We start from the raw sequence: 18054 nt of genomic DNA, 5'->3' as shown, positions 1-18054 counted from the left end.
ACTTGTGAAGTCGGACAGGCATACGGGACTTATTCAGTATGAACTAACACAAGGGAGGATTAGCTGTAGCTGACATGATACAGACTGCTCTTAGACGTGTACCAGTCCCATGGCTTTATTTCCACAGTCAGTCCCCTGGCATAAATGCCCTGCAGTGCAGCCCTTACACATCTCCCCGGGCCCAAAATAGAGCCAAGGACAAGTGGTATGCAAACAGACATGGCTGCGGGGCAACGCGCTTCTATTCTTCAAGGCTCTGGGCCTTCCAACCAGCTGCCAGGTGGAGCAGTTAAAACACAACGACTTTAGAGTGTCGGTATATGAGCAGATTCAAAAAGTTATCAAATGAAGGAGTTTGAGAGAGAGACAGAGGAAAATAAAGTGTCACTTTTTGTGAAATCATTTTTTTACAATTGAGAGAGGAGAATTTTCTACAGGCCAACATTTAGAATTTAACGTAGGAAACCAATGTTTTGTTGCGTGGTGGTTGAGCACTGACGACATATTTTTCTGTTTATGTTTATGCTTATGTATAAAAAAGGAATTCTACCTTCTAACAAATCTTGTTATTGCAGACAGCATCAGAAAGGGGGGAATCTTTTGTCTCTTTTAGTCTTAGAATAATACTGCTCTTGTGCTCCGATGTGAGCTCATTAGGTATTTCAGGATGTCGTTCAAGTTTTGTAAAGTATCGGAATGAGTTCTGAGCTTTATTCTCTTACAGTTCTTCGTCTGATATTATGTGAATAGAAGTTTAAGTTCAGTGGAGCGTTGACACAGGTGATATTACTCTACAGTGCAACACCTGGCGACGTAAAGCTGATATTAAAGGTCAGATTTAAGGGTGTAAAGTGGGCTCTGCTTTAGAATGCAACAATACACTCTGGAATGCATCACTCATCAATTGCAACTCAAGTCCAGCTCACAGAGTTTACAGCAGGGCTGCGACTGATGATGATTCGTATTATCAATTAACTATAAGCCCAAGTCAACAAACTTATATTGCTTTGTTGGTCCAAAACAGGGTAAAGCAACAAAGGATATTTAGTTTCATACCATAGAAGATGAAGTTTGTAATTTGAGCTTTAAGTGATCAAATGATTATAGAAACTGTTGCAAATAAAAATAAATTGCGATTGGCTTCGTTGGTCATTGTACACGGTGGAGTGGAGTTTCCTGAGCCCTAAAAAATGGAATAATACAAAGTAAGAAGAAGTCTAGAAGCACTTTTCGTTTTTTTTCGTGTATTGCTCATCTTCACGAGCACAAACAGCAGCTTCGGGCCAAGAGAGAGAGACAATTAAACCGCCATTTGTGTGGACGTTGCCACTGGAGCACAGTTTCTCCTGCCATATGATTTATGATTATAATAATCATTGTACTCTATGGGGACCAGCTGACGGAACAGCAAAATCTAAAGCAGCAGAAAAAAAGAAACGTTTCTCCTGCAATGGACTGTAAAAGTTCCAGGGGGCGAAGCCAACACTGGAATGTAAATCAAACTTTGTGCCCGTTTTCATGGTCAGTGTATCAGCACCACAGGTAATAAGAATAAGAACTTTAATATTCAAAACCCCACAAAGACAAACAGATTCTCTGTATTGAGAAGTGAACCTGCTTTGTTATGCTGATGATATTCCTGTCAGTGAACTACTCATGCATGCGACTCGTAATAGGTTTGTACACGCACAACCGGACACAGAAAACAACACTGATAATTTATTCTTGTCTATCATGAGACGTCTCTTGCTTCTGCCCTGTACCCTCCCTCCCCCGCCTCCCCCCGACACAGCCGTAGAGAGAGGCGCAATGATGCGATTCCCAGTGAGACCTGGTGAATAGTAATGAACCCAGTCTGTGTGTCTCTTTTGAGAGAGAGTGGGAGGGAAGGAGGGAGGAAGAGGAGGGCAGACTGCGAGTGAAAACCAGGGCATGCTCTCGCACCACTGATGCGGCACAAGCAGCGGTGAGAAGCACAGTTGTGACTGACAGGAGTCGCGGTCGCGTTAATCCTCTGCTCCCTCCACAGCGGCCGATGTGATTCACGCCCAACAAACTGTAGCTTTTGGCCACATTGTGCTCCATCATGCAGTTGCTCACTCACCCCCCCCCTTTCCTCACGTATAGGAAACGGATCAAGGGGGAGAAAGCTGAGGGTGAATGGGACTCGGAGACGGACGTCTGCACCTGCTGTCTTCTTCCCATGTTCATTCTGCCCCTGCTAGTGGACTATTGAAAAGACAGTCCTAACAAAGACTAGGAGACTGTGAAGACACAAGGATCTCTTCCCATCAGGGTTAACCTGAAGCCACGCTGGTAATCACTCAATCTTTAAACCATTCAGGCAAATTGTCAATACTGTATGTTCAGTGTGATAAACGCAAACTTTGCGTCATTGCTGTCCAGATGTAAGTGCAACAAAAGTGCTTCGCTGCTGCGTACAACCCGGGGGATTAGCGACCGGAATATTCAGCAACTGGCTGCAAAGATCAACTGGAGTGCCAGGACTGAAAGGAAAGGGAACAAACACAATGGGGGGAGCCCCCCTACCTCAGCCTCTCTTTTATGCCTCTCCATCCAGGACCCATGGGCTCTCTGCCAACTTGGAATCTTAAGAACTCATTCAGCAAAAAAAAAGCCAAAGAAAGGGACTTGTTTAAACCCAGGACCCATTCGCTCACAGTCTCTTGTTTTTCCTTTACATTTCTCACATGAAGAGGGATTTCTGGCTACTGTTTTCTCTGACATCTCATCTGAGGGGGGTGTGGAGCTGGGCGGAAGGGTTCGTGGTGGGGGGGGGGGGGGTCCAAGAATTGCCATTCATGCAATGTTCCGTCAGGTTCGTGGTTTGAGAGTATTGTGAGCGGGCGATCTGCCCTCTGAGGCTCCTCACCCCCCACCTCTCTCTCTCTCTCTCTCTCACACACAGTTTTCATCCTGCTTTTACTCCCTCTGCCTCCCCACTCTTGCTCACGCAGTAACTCCTCCTCCCCCCACTACCCATTGTCTCACCATACAGTATCAGGCTGAGGGGGATGCCGTACTCGTTGCAGCCAGGGAGGCGGGAGAGGGAGAAAGAGGTAAGAGTCGGATTTAATTCATATGAATACAAGCGCCTCTAAATGCACGTCACCGTTACTCTATAAAGTGGACAGATATATATTTGTTTAATCCACGAATGACACTGATGCTCCGAGGCTTTCATGTGTTGTAGTCAGTCTCTCGGTGTGTGTTGGATGTCTTGTCTGCCAGTGCAAGGTGGGTTTGTAATAGATGAAAAGGGAGAACAGCATAGCATGAAAAATGACCGTTCTATCTTTCTTCTTAAGATCAATGTATAGATGTCAAATTTTGTAATAATATTCACTTTGCTATATTCACGTATATTTGTCAAAAAGACTAATAACTAATAAATCGAAACCCAATGAAAACATCTGGATGCTGATTATTCCCTTAATTTGCTTCCAGCAGTCAGGGACCATGAACGATTTCTATGGATAAAAGCTAATCGTCCCTGTGGCTGAGATTCACCTTCTCGTCCGGATGGGGCTTTACTAATTTATGCTGAGACATGCGTGAGCCTCCCCGGAGCTCAGTGGAAGTGGTCTTTTTCAAAACCGGGAAAAAAGGCCAATCGAGTGAACATTTTTCTTTTTTATGTTCTCTGTCAGAGCTTGTGTAAATACGAAGCGTATTTGAGGCCAACGAGATATATACGTGTGTTAACCACTGGATGTTTGGTTAGGCCGCCAGACTTTAAAAAAATCACGTTCAGCTTCAATTTAGAAAAAGGTTTGAAGTCTCAAGAGAAAGTTCAGACATCTCGCAACTATAGGATTTCATAAAAAAGCCAAGTTAATACAGCAAGGCTACAAGAAAAAAAGTCGGGCATCTTTCAAAATAAGTGCTTTCCAAATCCTGCTCTGCAAGAACAGGTGCATAAAAGAACGACCAGAAGTGGTTCTCAGTACCGGACAGCCGAGTACAGGAAGCTTTGTGTGCGTGTTCAGAGAAAAAAAAAAGTCTTCCTCAATGGGTCTTTTGTTGTTTGAGTTGGAGACAGCAAAAGCACGAGAGACACTGAGTGACAAATACCTGACCCCTCTGTGCCTCAAAGGTCTCACAGTCACACTGGATACAATGTCAACGAATGCCTCCTCTGCCCTCCATAGCAGCCCGCTCTCCGTACACAAGGTATTTTCTTTCATAATGGATAGTGTTTTCTGAGCAGACCTCCGGATGTGCGGATCTGGACCCCGTTGCGCAACTGTTGAGTCTTCAGTGGTTGAAAACGGCCCCAAACTGTAACGCTTAACAAAAAGATGATGAACAGTCTGCTGTTTCAGTCACTTTCAGTCCAACACAGAATGATGGGATTTCTATTCAACTTGGTCGGGGGATCACGTGTGAAATCAAATGGGCATATCAGTTTTCCGGTGCATTACTTATGATCCACTCTTTGTTGTACTGCATGGCATCTTTAAACACTTTATCTGCTTAAAATATTTGGCCACCACAGACATAACAACACTTCCTGTGGCCAGAAGTAGAATCTAAAGGCTATTTGAATTCAAAGGGACAGAAGGCGTTTGATTACAATTGAACCTTTTCCCCGTAGACTGTAGTTTAAAACAGAATTTTTAATTAAGGAATATTTTGTAGAACCCCCAGAGGAATTCAACAGCTTGCAAGACACTGCGGTTAAATTCAAGCATCGGACAAGGGTCAATTTATTTGCGTCTGTGCTCCGAAAAATACAATTATTTCCGTTTAAGGACTAACAAGACAGTTTCCTCTTCGACCCTCAGGCCTCAGATGAATACTTACAGTTTCTCTGGTTAATTATTTATGACCATGTAAGTTTTAAAGCTTGCTATCTGCAGACTGCCCCATTTTTTAAAACTCCCTTTGCTTTCAAGCTTTCAGCCTTTCTCAAACTCTACCACTGATTTTGAATCATTCTCTCCCAAATCAAGCCACATTTGTGTCTTATGGCTTTCTATTCCTATGTGAGTTGGTTTGGCATGTCATGTAGGGTCTAAAGCCATTAGATACTCAGTGGACAGTCACTGGAGGAAGTGGGTTTGAAAGATATTTTACTGTAGTTCTCTGCTAAATGCAAATGTCCCCACTCAAACAAGTAACTTAACAAAATAATCAAGACGATGATGTAAAAAGTAATATTTTTTCAAATTAAAGTTTAGATTATTTCTTTAGCAGCTATTTCTGGCACCTACTACGCAATGACATTAATAGAATCTGTAGTCAACATCTTTCCTGACATCAAACCTTTGCAGATATCATAGTCTATACACAGGTATTTCCTGCAGGTGTGTCTGGACATCTTGCTGTATTTGACGTAGCCGATGTTCAAGGAAATTGAACGGTTTATTTCTTGTTCAATAAACAGCTTCGAGCTCTCCACTACTGGAACGTTACTTTGGAGGTCTCAGCTCTGTGCATTTAGAGGAAATCATTATCCAACGGCACAGCCTGTTTTTGTTGTTCATTCAAGATGATGTCAGCAATAACATCATAGCATGTGAACATAGGAATTTTATGAATTAGCTGTGATAATATAGGGGACAACATATTCCGAGGAAAAAATGTTTTTTTACCTTAAACTATGAGAAAAGATTCAGGCAATTGTCATTGCCTCCAACTTTTTAAACCAACTTCCAACATCTAATTTCCAGGTTATTCATTATTGAACCATCATAAGTTCAAATTCACATTCAAAATGTTTTTATTCATCTTGTTTATTTTGTTCTCATTTCTGATGTAGGCTAGAAGATCAAACCCTGCGAAACGAAACCTTACACTTTGAGCTGCATCCTCACAGGGACTTGGTGTGCATCTTAACCAGCTGGGCCCCCAGAGCTATTTCATAAATCCCTACAAATGTTGCCTGTCAAGGGTCCTACTCCCACCCTGCAGATATTTCAAAATGATTCCAGGAGATTCAGGCTTTTGACTGCAATAACTCAGAATATCTCTTGCCTTTGAACTTGGAAGCAAAGCGAACGCGAGTAAATCAGAACCACTTTCAATTGAGACTTTAGCAGTTTCCGTTCACAGTTTTCTGAGCCTTCAATACACAATGTATGACTTTCAATCTACCGTTGAATTCGCCTCCTTTGCTGTGGTATGTTCAATACTGTTTCAAACAACAAGAGTGATGGTTAACATTCATTGTTACCCAACAAAAGCCACAATAGAAACAACGGTAACACGCTGCAGTATATCCTGGCATGTCAGGTACTATTTCTACGACATTGGTGTAAATCTCAAAAACTGTAGGTGCGCCAAAATTGTGCAAATACCGGTTCTTGCATGACATTACTTGACGTTGAAAAATGTATCAAAAAGAGTTTCAAATTCCAGGTTGGCCGATTATATGATTATAGTTTGTTTTTTGTCCACTCATTCCTCTGGAGGAGTCTTCTCCCGATACATTTTGCTTCAATGGTCTTGTATTTTTGCTTAAACAAAACAGAAAGGCTCTATGAAACGATACAGGTAACCCTTTGTGATGTCATATAGTCATATAGTCTTACAACATTGGAAATTATAATACACTGGCCCATAACAAAACAAATAAAAGGTCAGTTAGTGACCTCCATTATGTATAAGTATTATGATAGTAATTATGAAAGGCTTTATAAGGTGTCTGTCAGTGATTATGAACATTTGAGTGCTTATGTAGCGGTTGTACTCTTTCTTGCGTTGTGTTGAAATCACCACCAGGACACGGACCACATTCGGCTCGGATCGGCCGTTTATTTTGTGACGTTAAGACACCTGGCGAACACACAGAAGTTAACGTCCTCAGAAGGAACCTCGTGGCATCATAACTGCCAAACAGAATGAAACACATGAGCTAGTTGAATTTATCATTAGCCTTTTCAAGGGGACTTTCTACAGCCAACTTACCGGTTACACAACCTGCAGCAGACTAACTTTTTAGCTACAGGGTGTCGCACCTACGTCCGCGGGGACCCACTAGAGGGCACCCACGTGACATCCTGTCATGACTCTTAGCGATAGCAAGTGGAATCAAACACCCGTTACACTTACAACTATAATTTGTACTATAGAGGCAGTGATGTTTAGAAATTAGAATTTACATTTTACATACAATTTTTTCAACAAATTCATGAATTGATTTTGATTGATGGATCAATCTCATTGAGTTTCACCATAAGAAAAAACACCACTCGACTATGACCAAAGCGACCCTTAGTCAAATAATCTACCAAAGGGAAGCACCAGTTCCTGGTCCAACAGGCAGGTGGACTGAGTTGTATTTTGACTTCTGATGATTTGAAGTAGATGATCAAGTAGCTTTTAGCACAAGGTGTTATGTTCAGTGGGAAGTCCTCAATAGAACAATTCTGCATCTTCTGCTTAACAGACAATCACCTGACAAAGAGATTTTTCTTTTCTTTATAAAATATGTCAACAGATGTTAGGAAGGGAACCACTCGCCGCTTCTACGTGGATGCCCATCGTCCCGGTAGAAAGGCCGCACGCACCAGACCAGCACCAACCAAAGCCTGGGTCACACCTGGAGGTCAAAGGTACACTTCTCATTTCCGGTTTTCACTGACCATACAAACTTTTCCCAACAGCGACATTCCATCAATACTTGTCGACCTGTCAGAGACAGATGTAAATAATAAGATGCATTTTAATGAAATAAATCGTTACTGTGACAGGTAAATAACATCGATTTATTTAACATCCAATGTTAGCATTTATAAACAATATGATATTGGAATAAACAAATAAATGGCGCGTTCACTCGGGACCCGGAATTGTCAATCAGGCGGTCGGTGGCAGCTGTTCATCCGGTGAGGTCCTCAGGCGCGTGGCCGAGAAGGTTCCTTGGAGTAACCGTTCATCGGCCTCGCAGCAGGGGGTTTCTTTTGAGTGTGTGTTTGTGTGCGCCGCAGAAGTTGAACCAACTTTCCTTTGGGTTTCCGCGTCGTACTGCGTGGGCATGTCGCTGTTTTCGGAGAACCCGGCTCACTTCTCCAAATCGAGGCTGAAGTCGGATCTCGTTGCGCACAATGTGGCGCTGCCGCCCGCCAAGAGCAGAAAGCACGTTTACGTGGAGCTGCACTTAAAACACATCCAGCGTAAAAACGCTGCGGAATTCTCCAGCGACGAGGAGGATCAAGTACAGAACGCGGAAGTGAGTGCAGTGGTGAGTGGTGTTTTTGCGGCAGGATACTTTTTAATATATTTGTTTTTTGTTTTAATGGATACGTTTTGCAATCCCAGCTTTCTGCCACTTCGCCTGATGATGGTGCTGTTCTATCCGTGTACTTTTCGGTTGCAACCCTTGTAAACAACGCGCCTTTTTTTTTTTTAGTTTTTTTTTTGTAAGTGGAGTCGCTGTGCGCAGTAATAAAGGGAATGAACTGGAATCCCAGCTATGGTGCGCAGTGCGCATGCTCCGCAGCGGTTGCGGGAATGTGGATCTGAGGATCCGGGGATCTGGGTCACGGCTTCCAAACGGGCCTCTCGGCTTGCTGCAGCATTCGAGCCAACAGCTGTGTAGTCGGTCTACTGTACAGTTGGTGACGGTTCACACGAGACGGTTCTGCAGCTTTGGCTCGTGCCGTTGCAGTTCCGGTGCATGCGCTCGCCACACCTGTCACTGTCGTTAATGTGTACACTTAAAGTCTGGAGGTCGTTTCTGTGCTGTGTCTCGGGTTTAGGAAGACAAGTCTGTTCGTCCAGGCTGTGCACGGTCTACTCTTTAATCAACTGCACTGCAAAGGAAAGTTTTTCATTTAGAATCGACTGCAGGATTTCCACCATTTCAACTTGTTTTTTATTCAAGTCAGCCATTCGTTGTGTTTTTTTTGCTGGTGACAGTTTTTACAATCCAATAATTTGCAGCTTTTTTAAGTTTGATGTAAAAGTCAGAAGCTAAATACGTTTGAGCAGTCTTATAAATGGAATCTTCCCTCATCCAAGCTGCAGTCTTCTTTGTGTCTTGAACAGCATTCAATTAAATTCATGTTTTGCTCGGACAAGGAGGAGAGCGAGCGGATGCCCGACCTGAGTGGATTGACTGATGATGACCTCAAGGCCGCACTGCTCCGGCACGGGGTCGAAGCTGGTCCCATAGTAGGTAAGCATCACGGTCTCTTTGTACAAAATGGGGACGTTCCTCTACACTATTTGTGAGCCTATATTTAAGGTCTGTTTTGCCCCCCTCCCACTGTCCTAAGAAATATTTTTTTTTTGTCTTTGCTAGCCTCCACCAGAGGCGTGTATGAGAACAAGCTCAGGAAACTGCTTCAGTCTGATGGCCAAGGTGTTGTGAACGGAGCGGAGCAAGGTGTGTTGTACTCGGACAGTGAAGATGAGGCTGAAACTCTGGAACAAGATGTCGAAGAGTCCGGTATGACTAGTTGTGATTTTTTGTTTTTGTTGTTATTATTGGCAAATATTGTCACTGCTTTTTTCTTTACACTGAAAAAGAAAGAAGATACAAATCTATTTACATTAATGATCAACTTAGTATGTTGCTTTACATTAATAACAACGTAATTTGCATGCATCTATGAATAAAACGGAGGCAAAGTTTATCAAAGTTCTTGACAGCAACACACCCAATAAAAAAGATGCTCAGAGAAATGTTGTTTTTCTTCAGTAAATGGAAGTTTGGTCTGACGTCTAAGAGCCCCAGCTGCCTTTCCATGATTAATAAGCCATTCAATAATCTAACGTGGTGACTGCTTTAGTGTCGATGAAGGCATTGCTTTTGCATACAGTCCTCTGCCGTTTCTTGTGGTCATGGCCTTGTTTTCTGTGACTTTCACAGGTTCCAAAAAGGAAGACCGGGCACAACAAGGGAGCAGCGAGGTGAGACTATTGTAATTCAGGATCTCTTTGGATTAATGATTAATAACTCCTGTGTTAATGACTGGCACCACTTGATTTGTGTGAATTTGGGGCGCTTCCACTATCTGCTCTTCAGCTGTTCAATAGATTTTCTTGAGTTTTTGCATCACAAGCTTTTGATGATCCAATCCTTCCCTGCAGTGCCACTTGGTGGTTACCGGCGGCAACTGTAAACATGTATTCTGCCTGGAGCTGTTCCTTTTTGTGGAGTGAGCACTCTTGTTGCTGTTGTGTTTTCAGACTGGTGATTTTGTTTACCCGCAGTGCTTTTTACCCCAATCAAGGCTGGTAAATACTACATATCTTTTGCACAAAATTCTGTCTTAACTGAATTCTCAGAGGGGCACTGATGTATATTTTTCCATGTTTGATTGGGTCGGCCTTTTGTAGTACACTTGTGCTTCTAGAAACGGGGAAATAAGTCCCAAGTGGAATTCAGGGAATGCGATAAAATCGCTGGAACGAAGTCGGCCTAGCTCACAGATTTCTGAAGGAATTAGCAGAGCCCCCTCTGTAGATCGACGCTCTGGATTAGGATCAGGGGTAGGCTGGTCTCATTTCACTCCTTACTCCTTTCATTCTTCTTTTTAGACTTCTCAAGCCACCAATGGGATGTGTGTTTGTTTCACAGTAACGGGTGATGGTGTCAAGATGGTGTGATGCATGTTTGTGTTGATATGATAATACTCATTTTTGCAGTTTGCATCGGGATCAGTTATGCTCATTGGTGACTCGACAATTTCCTCTCAGGCCTTCAGCATCACGCAAATGGTCGAGGAGGAAAGTTAATCATGCATTTTTTTTTTTTTTTAAACCACAGCTTCTGAACTTTGATAAATGACCCTGTCATCTGTATTTTAAAGGTCGCCGCCGGCGTGTTCAGTCATGTGTCATTCATTTGTAACAACAGATGGAGAGTTCGAGGTCACACTCCGCGGACTTGCACACTGAGAGGGATGTGAATGGGTGCAATGTGCAGCAGCATTGGTCGCGCATCAACGGGGTCAGTAGTGCGCACATTATGCAGTCACACACGTGGTGGCCAGAAATGTTGATGTTCACTGGAAACGGGAGGAAATTCATACTGTAGAAATCTGTTGTCTTTTGTTTTCTTAGCTGGACGTTGAAACGCCTAAAGTGGGCAACATGAAGAACCAGCCCCTGTTCTACACTCCCAAGGAATCCACATACGAGTCGGATATCGAGGCATATACATCATACATTTTCTCACGTGCATTTGACTTTGTCAGATCTTATGATTACATCACAGTTCATCCTTTTTCTTTAGTGCCACTTGACTTGCTGGGCCTTCCTATTTTTGTCTTTTCCACTGATCCACTTTGAAATGAGTTTTTGCTCTTGTTTCATGAATTTGTCAGGTGCCTGTGAAAGACACTTTCAGTCTTTCCAACACTACTGCCACACCCACAGGGATCTAGTAAGTGACACACACACACACACACACACACCATTGCAGTGTGACACCATTTTTGAAGTTGGTTAACGACAATCAGCCTCATTCACCAAATGTTCTTAAGAACAAATTTGTGCTTAATCTCCACTAGCGCAGTTTTCACGACGGTTCTGGCATTCACCAATGTTTTCTTTGTTGCATTTGGAATTTACGCACACCCAAGAGCACTCACTTACACACAATTAAGAACTGACATGTTTGCGCAAAATAAGTAGTTATACCTTTTTCGTCCGTTCTGATTTAAAATGGAATATTTCTCCTTTTTATAATTTTGCAACTCGTTTTTGTTTTTATTTTACACCTAATTACGTCTGTTTTAACAAATACACACCACACGTATACTTCTGCTCATTTGTAAAGCACTTTGAATTGCCATGGTGTATGAAGTGTGTTAGGCCTATACAAATTAATGTTGCGTTTTAGCACTGTTGTGATCGTTTTATCACCACACATACTGTGTTGTATTTCAGTGCCACTCGTCGGAGACCCATCAAGGGTGCCGCGGGGAGACCTGTCCAGAACGCGTACCCGGACACGCCCGCCAGTCCCACGACCAAGGAGAGGCGAGAGGTCGAGCGGCGCCTCGTGCCAATCCAGATTCAGATTTTGGTCTTCCTCCTTGTGGTGTGCCTCTTGTACCTCATTTATGTTTGTGTTGAGGATGATTCATTCAGTACGTTTGCGACCCTGCTGGACAGTCTTGACCAGGGCGCAGACGGTCACGAGGGGCTGGCGCTTCAGGCCGAGGACCGGGACACTCCCGCACTCTCTGTGCGGGAGTGACCCGGGATTCTTCAGTCAGCACTTTGACTTAAGGCTGCGAGGGTCGCATTTATTTGTGATGTGAGCCATAATGACCCTATCCTGGGAAATCCTTAAGGGAGTAAAACTCCAGTTTTAGATGGTATTCTCGTCGGTGTTATCAAAGTGCTTTTGTTAGTGTTGTTGAGAAGTTTTATTAAACACAGAAATTAAACTTTAAAAGATGTTATCTAATGTTTAAATGACAATTCTACATTTCCTAATCCAAAGTGTGTCCGGATGCCTATTCGAACTCTACTTGTGTAATGTCCATATGTAATTTTAAAAGTATGTTTTAACCATATTTGAATAAAGAATGCATTGCTTTATCCTTTGGTTTGTGCAATTAATTATACGAATTAAACTGAGAATGCACGCAGCTACACAAATCCGCGGGGATCTTTCGCGTCGTATATTTCACCTTAAATAAATACCGAAGGCGTCGTGTCTGCTGGCGCCAGCAGGGGGCTCTTTCTCCAACGAGCCCATTCACTGCGCACACGCGCTCCGTGCGGCACGATGACAGACTCTGGGCCAAAGTTCAAAACACTCAAACTCTTAAAGCTTATTCTGAGTGGGTTCCTCGTCACGGTCTCGCTGTTATTCGCCATCGCGTCTATCCGGACGCTGTCGCTGGACGTAAATGTCGGACTGCAGCTCGCGCGCTGGGAAAAGACGAACAACATCTCGCTCGTCGTGAGCCAGCAGCAGCGCGAGGAGCTGCTCGACAATTTTAAAGGTAAATTATTTTTGTTGTTTGCCTGCCTGCCTCGGGGAAGTTGAATTGCTTGTTGGACCGTAGCTGGAAGGAAGCGCCTGCGCCCCCCCCCCCCCTTTCCCCGGTGGGCGACATTTATCCGGGTTAATTATCTCTGTCTGTCCGTCCAGAGGCGATCCGGATCCCCACGGTGTCGTTTTCAAAAGACGAGAGCAACACCACCGCGCTGCGAGAATTTGACCGGTTCCTCCGAAAAGGTACAGTTGAATTAAAACGTAGATGTGATGGCTGTGTGTTCTCTCTCAGGTGACGTTGCGTAGCTTATCTTGAAACCAATGACCCGACGTCCATTGAGCGCAACGTCGAGCTGCCACAAGTTAAGCTAACCTATGTTAGCTCCGTTAAGCTAACTTAACGTTCAACTAACTTACAACGTGACATCTGAAAATAAATGTAAAGTTATGTTAGTTTAACAGTCCCCCTGCCAATAGCTTCACCCTCGTAGGTTAATCAATATGATGACGTCACACAATACTTCTGTTAACTTTAATTAACCGTTATTTAAGGACTGTTTCCTGTCATTTTCAATCAATCATGTTTCGCTCTAAATTAACGTTACAGGTGCCGGCAGCCTGCCGTATTTTCAGTGACATTTAAGTGTTTTGTCATTAAATTGTTTTCTTGAAGTTAAAATTGGTCGAAATCTATTCAGTTTAATACTTTGGACAAAGCAATACACACAGTATTTCACACAAGGAAAAAAAGCAGAGACATTAAATGTTTTGCTCGGTTTCTTGAGAAATTACAAATTAATAAAAAAAACTTGTTTTTGTTTAAGTACACAGAGGCATGGTTTCAACTTATTTCTGCTTATTGTATTCTAGTTTCACATGTAACAAATGGTTACTAAGAGTAATTGAAAGCGTTAGTCTAGGAATGTTGTATTTGTTACTTTTATTTTTTGCAGATAAAGATATCAACGCAGCATCTGTAGCTTTAATGTTATCAGGACTGCCGGTCTGTTGTATGCGTTGAGCTCCAAAGACTCTGGACCCTACTTTTTCTTTATTAGTGTTTTGGCCGTCATGCCACACGGGCCTCATCACATCCTTGGGGTCATCTTTGTAGACTCGTAGATTTGTACGTTAACTCGTACACCTGTTTTCATAGGCCGGTTATAAACATGGTTTCTACCCTTTTTTTAAGCTTGTACTCTTCTTCCTGTGTCAGCTTTCCCGACAGTTTTTTCTTCAGACTTGGTTCGTCATGAATTGGTGGCGAACTACAGCCATCTGTTCTGGGTGCGAGGATCACAGCCGGACCTGGTGCCGTACCTGCTGCTGGCCCACATCGACGTGGTACCTGCCTCGGAATCGGATGGCTGGGATGCCCCACCGTTTTCTGCCGAGGAGATCGATGGATTCATCTATGGGAGAGGGACCATAGATGACAAGGGCTCTCTAGTGGTGAGAGAACGTGTAATATTTTGCACGACCGTGCTGTTGGGCCAACAAGACTAATCCAAAATAATTAATTTCTTCCAGGGAATTCTTCAGGCACTGGAGTACTTACTGATGAAAGGCTATGCTCCACGCAGAGGATTTTATATTAGTCTAGGTCACGATGAAGAAGTACTTGGTCAAACTTTTACTCTTTGAAATTGTGAAGTTGGATAAGATTCAAACTCTTATCAATGTATATGTCCTTTTCTTCTTTATTCAAAGGTCAGTGGTACAAAGGGGGCAATGAACATAGTACGTGTTCTGAAGCAGCGTGGCGTGCGGCTTTTGTTTGTCCTGGACGAGGGCCTGGCTGTTCTTGATGGAGTCATCAGTGGCCTCGAAGGACCTGCTGCACTGTGAGAGCCTTTTATACTCTTGTAGAAACATGATATTTAGTCTGCCCGCTTTACATGTTAAAAACAAACAACGGTACCAAGCCTGACATCGTAACAAACTCACAAAGCATTGCATGAAATGACGTGTCTCTCCATTCAATTGTATTAAAAATGATGTTTGTTGATTTTGCAGTTGTAATTTTGGTTTTCTTGTTGTTTTTGTGTTCTGCTGGTTTTGTAGAATTGGGTTAAGTGAAAAAGGTTGGGCGACTGTAAAGCTTAGCGTGTTTATGGCCCCTGGTCATTCCTCCATGCCTCCCAGTGAGACCAGCATTGGGATCTTGGCGGCAGCGGTCAAACGGTAAGAGGTATAATTATATATATTTTTTAAACTGTTTTCATTCATTCTATGAATTGTTGTTGTTTTTGCAGAACTACATTTTTTAGCACTCTTCAAACAAATAGCTATATCTAATATTTGTATTGTGTTGTGCTATTGCCTCAGACTAGAGGACAACCCTATGCCAAGATTATTTGGTCATGGGCCTGAAAAGGGAACATTTGAGCATTTGGCGCACAAGGTAAGACGAGCCAGCTACTTTTTTTATCACTTTTAATAGCATGTTAAATTATTTCTGTAGTAACGCAGTTATTCATTCTTTTTTTCAGTTTGGACTCCCAATGAAGTTCATAATGTCAAATTTGTGGCTATTTGCCCCACTCTTAGGCAGGTAATTACACCCTAAAATGAATTTGGCGAATTTCCTTCCGATTTGAGTCTTTTTGAATAAATCATTTAGCTTGTTTTATATTCCAGGGTACTTGAAAGAAAACCAGAAACAAATGCTTTTGTAAGGACAACTACTGCAGTCACCATGTTTAATGCAGGAGTTAAGGTACAGTTATTCAATCTGAATTAGATGGCAAGCCTTTCAGTTTTCCTCAGCACCAACCTAAATTCTCTCCCACCATGTAGGTGAACATCATGCCATCCCTCGCTGAAGCTTATGTAAATCTGCGAATCCATTCAGCACAGTCTCTACAAGAGGTAGTCAGTAGTTGCGTCTCCTTCTTTGAGATTTTTGTTATGTCTCTTCATGAATATTATGAGTTAGATGTCTGCTGTCACGTCCAGGTCCTGGACCTGGTGCAGTCCACCGTGGGGGACCAACGAGTGAAGGTAGAGCTTATCGATGGATTTGACCCCTTGCCTGTGAGCTCCATGGATGACAAGTCCTTTGGCTTCCAGATCATTAAGAAAACTGTGTTGGAAATGTTTCCAACAATCACAGTTGCTCCAGGTAGAATCAAGCCGAACGTAAATGTATAAAAATGTTGTTGGTAAGCTCCAAATATTCAATAACTCTTTTCTAATCTTTTTATGTTCAGGTATCTGTATTGGGAACACGGACAGTCGACACTTTAAAGACCTGACGGATGATATTTATCGCTTCGCCCCCGTCTGGTTTAAACCGGGCGATGCTCAAAGGTGATGATCGTTTTTGTCTAATACTACATACAAACAGCTTAATAAAGGCTACTGCAGTCAGTCTATTAAACCAGGAGGGAAAAGGGCGTTTTGTGGTCAACACTATTATCTCACAGACTCGTACTGTTCATAATTATGGTTGAACAACTATTACCTTTTTTATAAGTTGAACGTATGGAACCAATCCTAAGACAGTTTGCCACTCAGCTTTAATTATTAAAAATCTATGTGTGCTACACGAAAAGGACAAGACAACTTATAAAGGAAACATAATTTCTCCGCTATAATTTTTTTTTCTTTTTCTTAGATTCCATGGCATCAATGAACGGATTTCCAAAAAGAACTATGAAGAGCTGCTAGTATTTTACTTTAGTCTGATTCAAAACTGTGACATTCTGAAGCTCCCTGAGCCTCACAGCACTATCCATGAACTCTGAGGAATAGACAATATGGGTAAAATGCAATCCAAAAGAGTTCATGATAATGTGATTAATGTCAACACCACTAAACTCTTGACTTACTGAATTGATGTAATTCTGTATTCTAGAGCCAGACAGTTTTCCATGGCTTTACATTTAATGGTATTTTTAATCTTGTTTGATGACATGCATTTACCTTGCTCTGATGAATGGTGCTCTCCATTTGTGATAGCGATTTTGTGATAATGTGATTATTTTTTTTGCACAAGTTTCATAAAATTAATTTATTGATGCATTTATTTTGTTGGGCTGCTAATAATAGGAATGTACAATACCTGAAACTTTGTACAAGAATGTGTATGAATACATCTTGATAACATAAATATAAATTAAATCAAGGCTTCTGTACTATTACTGTATTCTTAAAAGAAATTTGAATTTGTAACGGCAGGTTGAATTTGCACACAATTTTCGAGAAAAGCATTTGAAACTACAAATAACATTTGATAATGTGATGGTTGTCGTGTGGTATTTTATTACAATAGACCAATTTCCCCAAAATGTATGAAAAAAGAATAATTACTTTTCTCTCCAGACTTGAGAGGCCTTCAAATAAATTTCATCACAGCAACAAAAAACAAGCTCTTGATGTTGGACGAGACCCAACAAAGCGGCCAGTACTTTCTCTGCGAACAACCCGATGTAGATGATAGACGATAGCATTTAGCAATGCACCTTTTATGTTTGTTGACAAATATACAATTCCTCTCAAGTACAGGCCTGAAAATCCCTCACCTTTCGCCGAAGTTCGCTGTTTTGAAACCAAAACAGGTGACCTACGTAAATCGTGTAGATTCGATGATTTTTTTGGGGGGGGGGGGGGGGGGGGGGGGGGGTGTATTCATATTCAGTGAACCGCGAACAGGTGCGCGTGCCAGAAGGGAGCGCGAGATTCAGTGAATTGCGAACAGGGTGAGTGATGGTTTCAATAATTTTAAGATTTTCTGGTATAAGTTAAGTTACCCAGGAGCTTTGTTGACATAGGCCAGCTAGCTAAAGCTCTGGTGGAAAATGATTAGCTAACGCTACCGTTTTTGAGGAGGTAGATTTTGAGGTGAGGGGACCGACGAGGCAGAAGGTAAAGTGGTCCACCGTTCTATCAATAAGCAGACCTGCCAACCTGATACGCATTTTGACTTCAAAGTACGCTGGTACGATTTGTCACTCTAAACTACGCAAAAATTTGTCTAAAATAAATTTTAGACTAGTTGACCAGCACACATTATATGCAATGCAATATAATGCATGACAAGTATTTAATGACTTGTACTATATTAGTTGTTGTCAATTTCCCCCCCGTCGGTGCAAAAAATGATCCCTGGGACAAAACCAGTT

General features: G+C 42.3%; 2 protein-coding genes across 18 annotated transcripts; both read left to right on the top strand.

Annotated features, from left to right (window-relative positions):
* The first annotated feature begins 2921 nt into the window (after positions 1-2921).
* Positions 2922-12525, top strand: lemd1 (LEM domain containing 1). 16 transcript variants are annotated; one of them, XM_078087711.1, is made up of 12 exons: positions 2922-3080; positions 7466-7580; positions 9052-9145; positions 9272-9418; positions 9842-9882; positions 10162-10209; positions 10312-10464; positions 10621-10701; positions 10832-10924; positions 11038-11127; positions 11301-11359; positions 11866-12525. In XM_078087711.1, exons 3-12 carry the CDS (start codon positions 9064-9066, stop codon positions 12176-12178), a joined length of 1107 nt encoding a protein of 368 aa, XP_077943837.1. In that variant the 5' UTR covers positions 2922-3080; positions 7466-7580; positions 9052-9063; the 3' UTR covers positions 12179-12525. The 16 variants fall into 16 exon arrangements, with proteins under 16 accessions (XP_077943837.1, XP_077943836.1, XP_040049634.1 ...); XM_078087710.1 differs by having other exon boundaries at positions 9049-9145; XM_040193691.2 differs by lacking the exons at positions 2922-3080; positions 7466-7580 and adding an exon at positions 7639-8209 and having other exon boundaries at positions 9049-9145.
* A 129-nt stretch (positions 12526-12654) lies between these two features.
* Positions 12655-17057, top strand: pm20d1.2 (peptidase M20 domain containing 1, tandem duplicate 2). 2 transcript variants are annotated; one of them, XM_040193689.2, is made up of 13 exons: positions 12655-12935; positions 13085-13171; positions 14145-14380; positions 14459-14545; positions 14639-14772; positions 14993-15112; positions 15257-15332; positions 15421-15482; positions 15569-15647; positions 15728-15799; positions 15887-16052; positions 16141-16240; positions 16548-17057. In XM_040193689.2, the coding sequence occupies exons 1-13, from the start codon at positions 12716-12718 to the stop codon at positions 16675-16677; spliced, it is 1569 nt and encodes a 522-aa protein (XP_040049623.2). In that variant the 5' UTR covers positions 12655-12715; the 3' UTR covers positions 16678-17057. The 2 variants fall into 2 exon arrangements, with proteins under 2 accessions (XP_040049623.2, XP_040049624.2); XM_040193690.2 differs by lacking the exon at positions 14459-14545 and having other exon boundaries at positions 12658-12935.
* The last annotated feature ends 997 nt before the right edge of the window (positions 17058-18054 follow it).

Source organism: Gasterosteus aculeatus, chromosome 2, assembly GCF_964276395.1.
Source record: "Gasterosteus aculeatus chromosome 2, fGasAcu3.hap1.1, whole genome shotgun sequence".
NCBI lineage: Eukaryota > Metazoa > Chordata > Actinopteri > Perciformes > Gasterosteidae > Gasterosteus > Gasterosteus aculeatus.
Note: the sequence above shows the minus strand (reverse complement) of the source record. Positions and strands in the feature narration are given on the sequence as shown.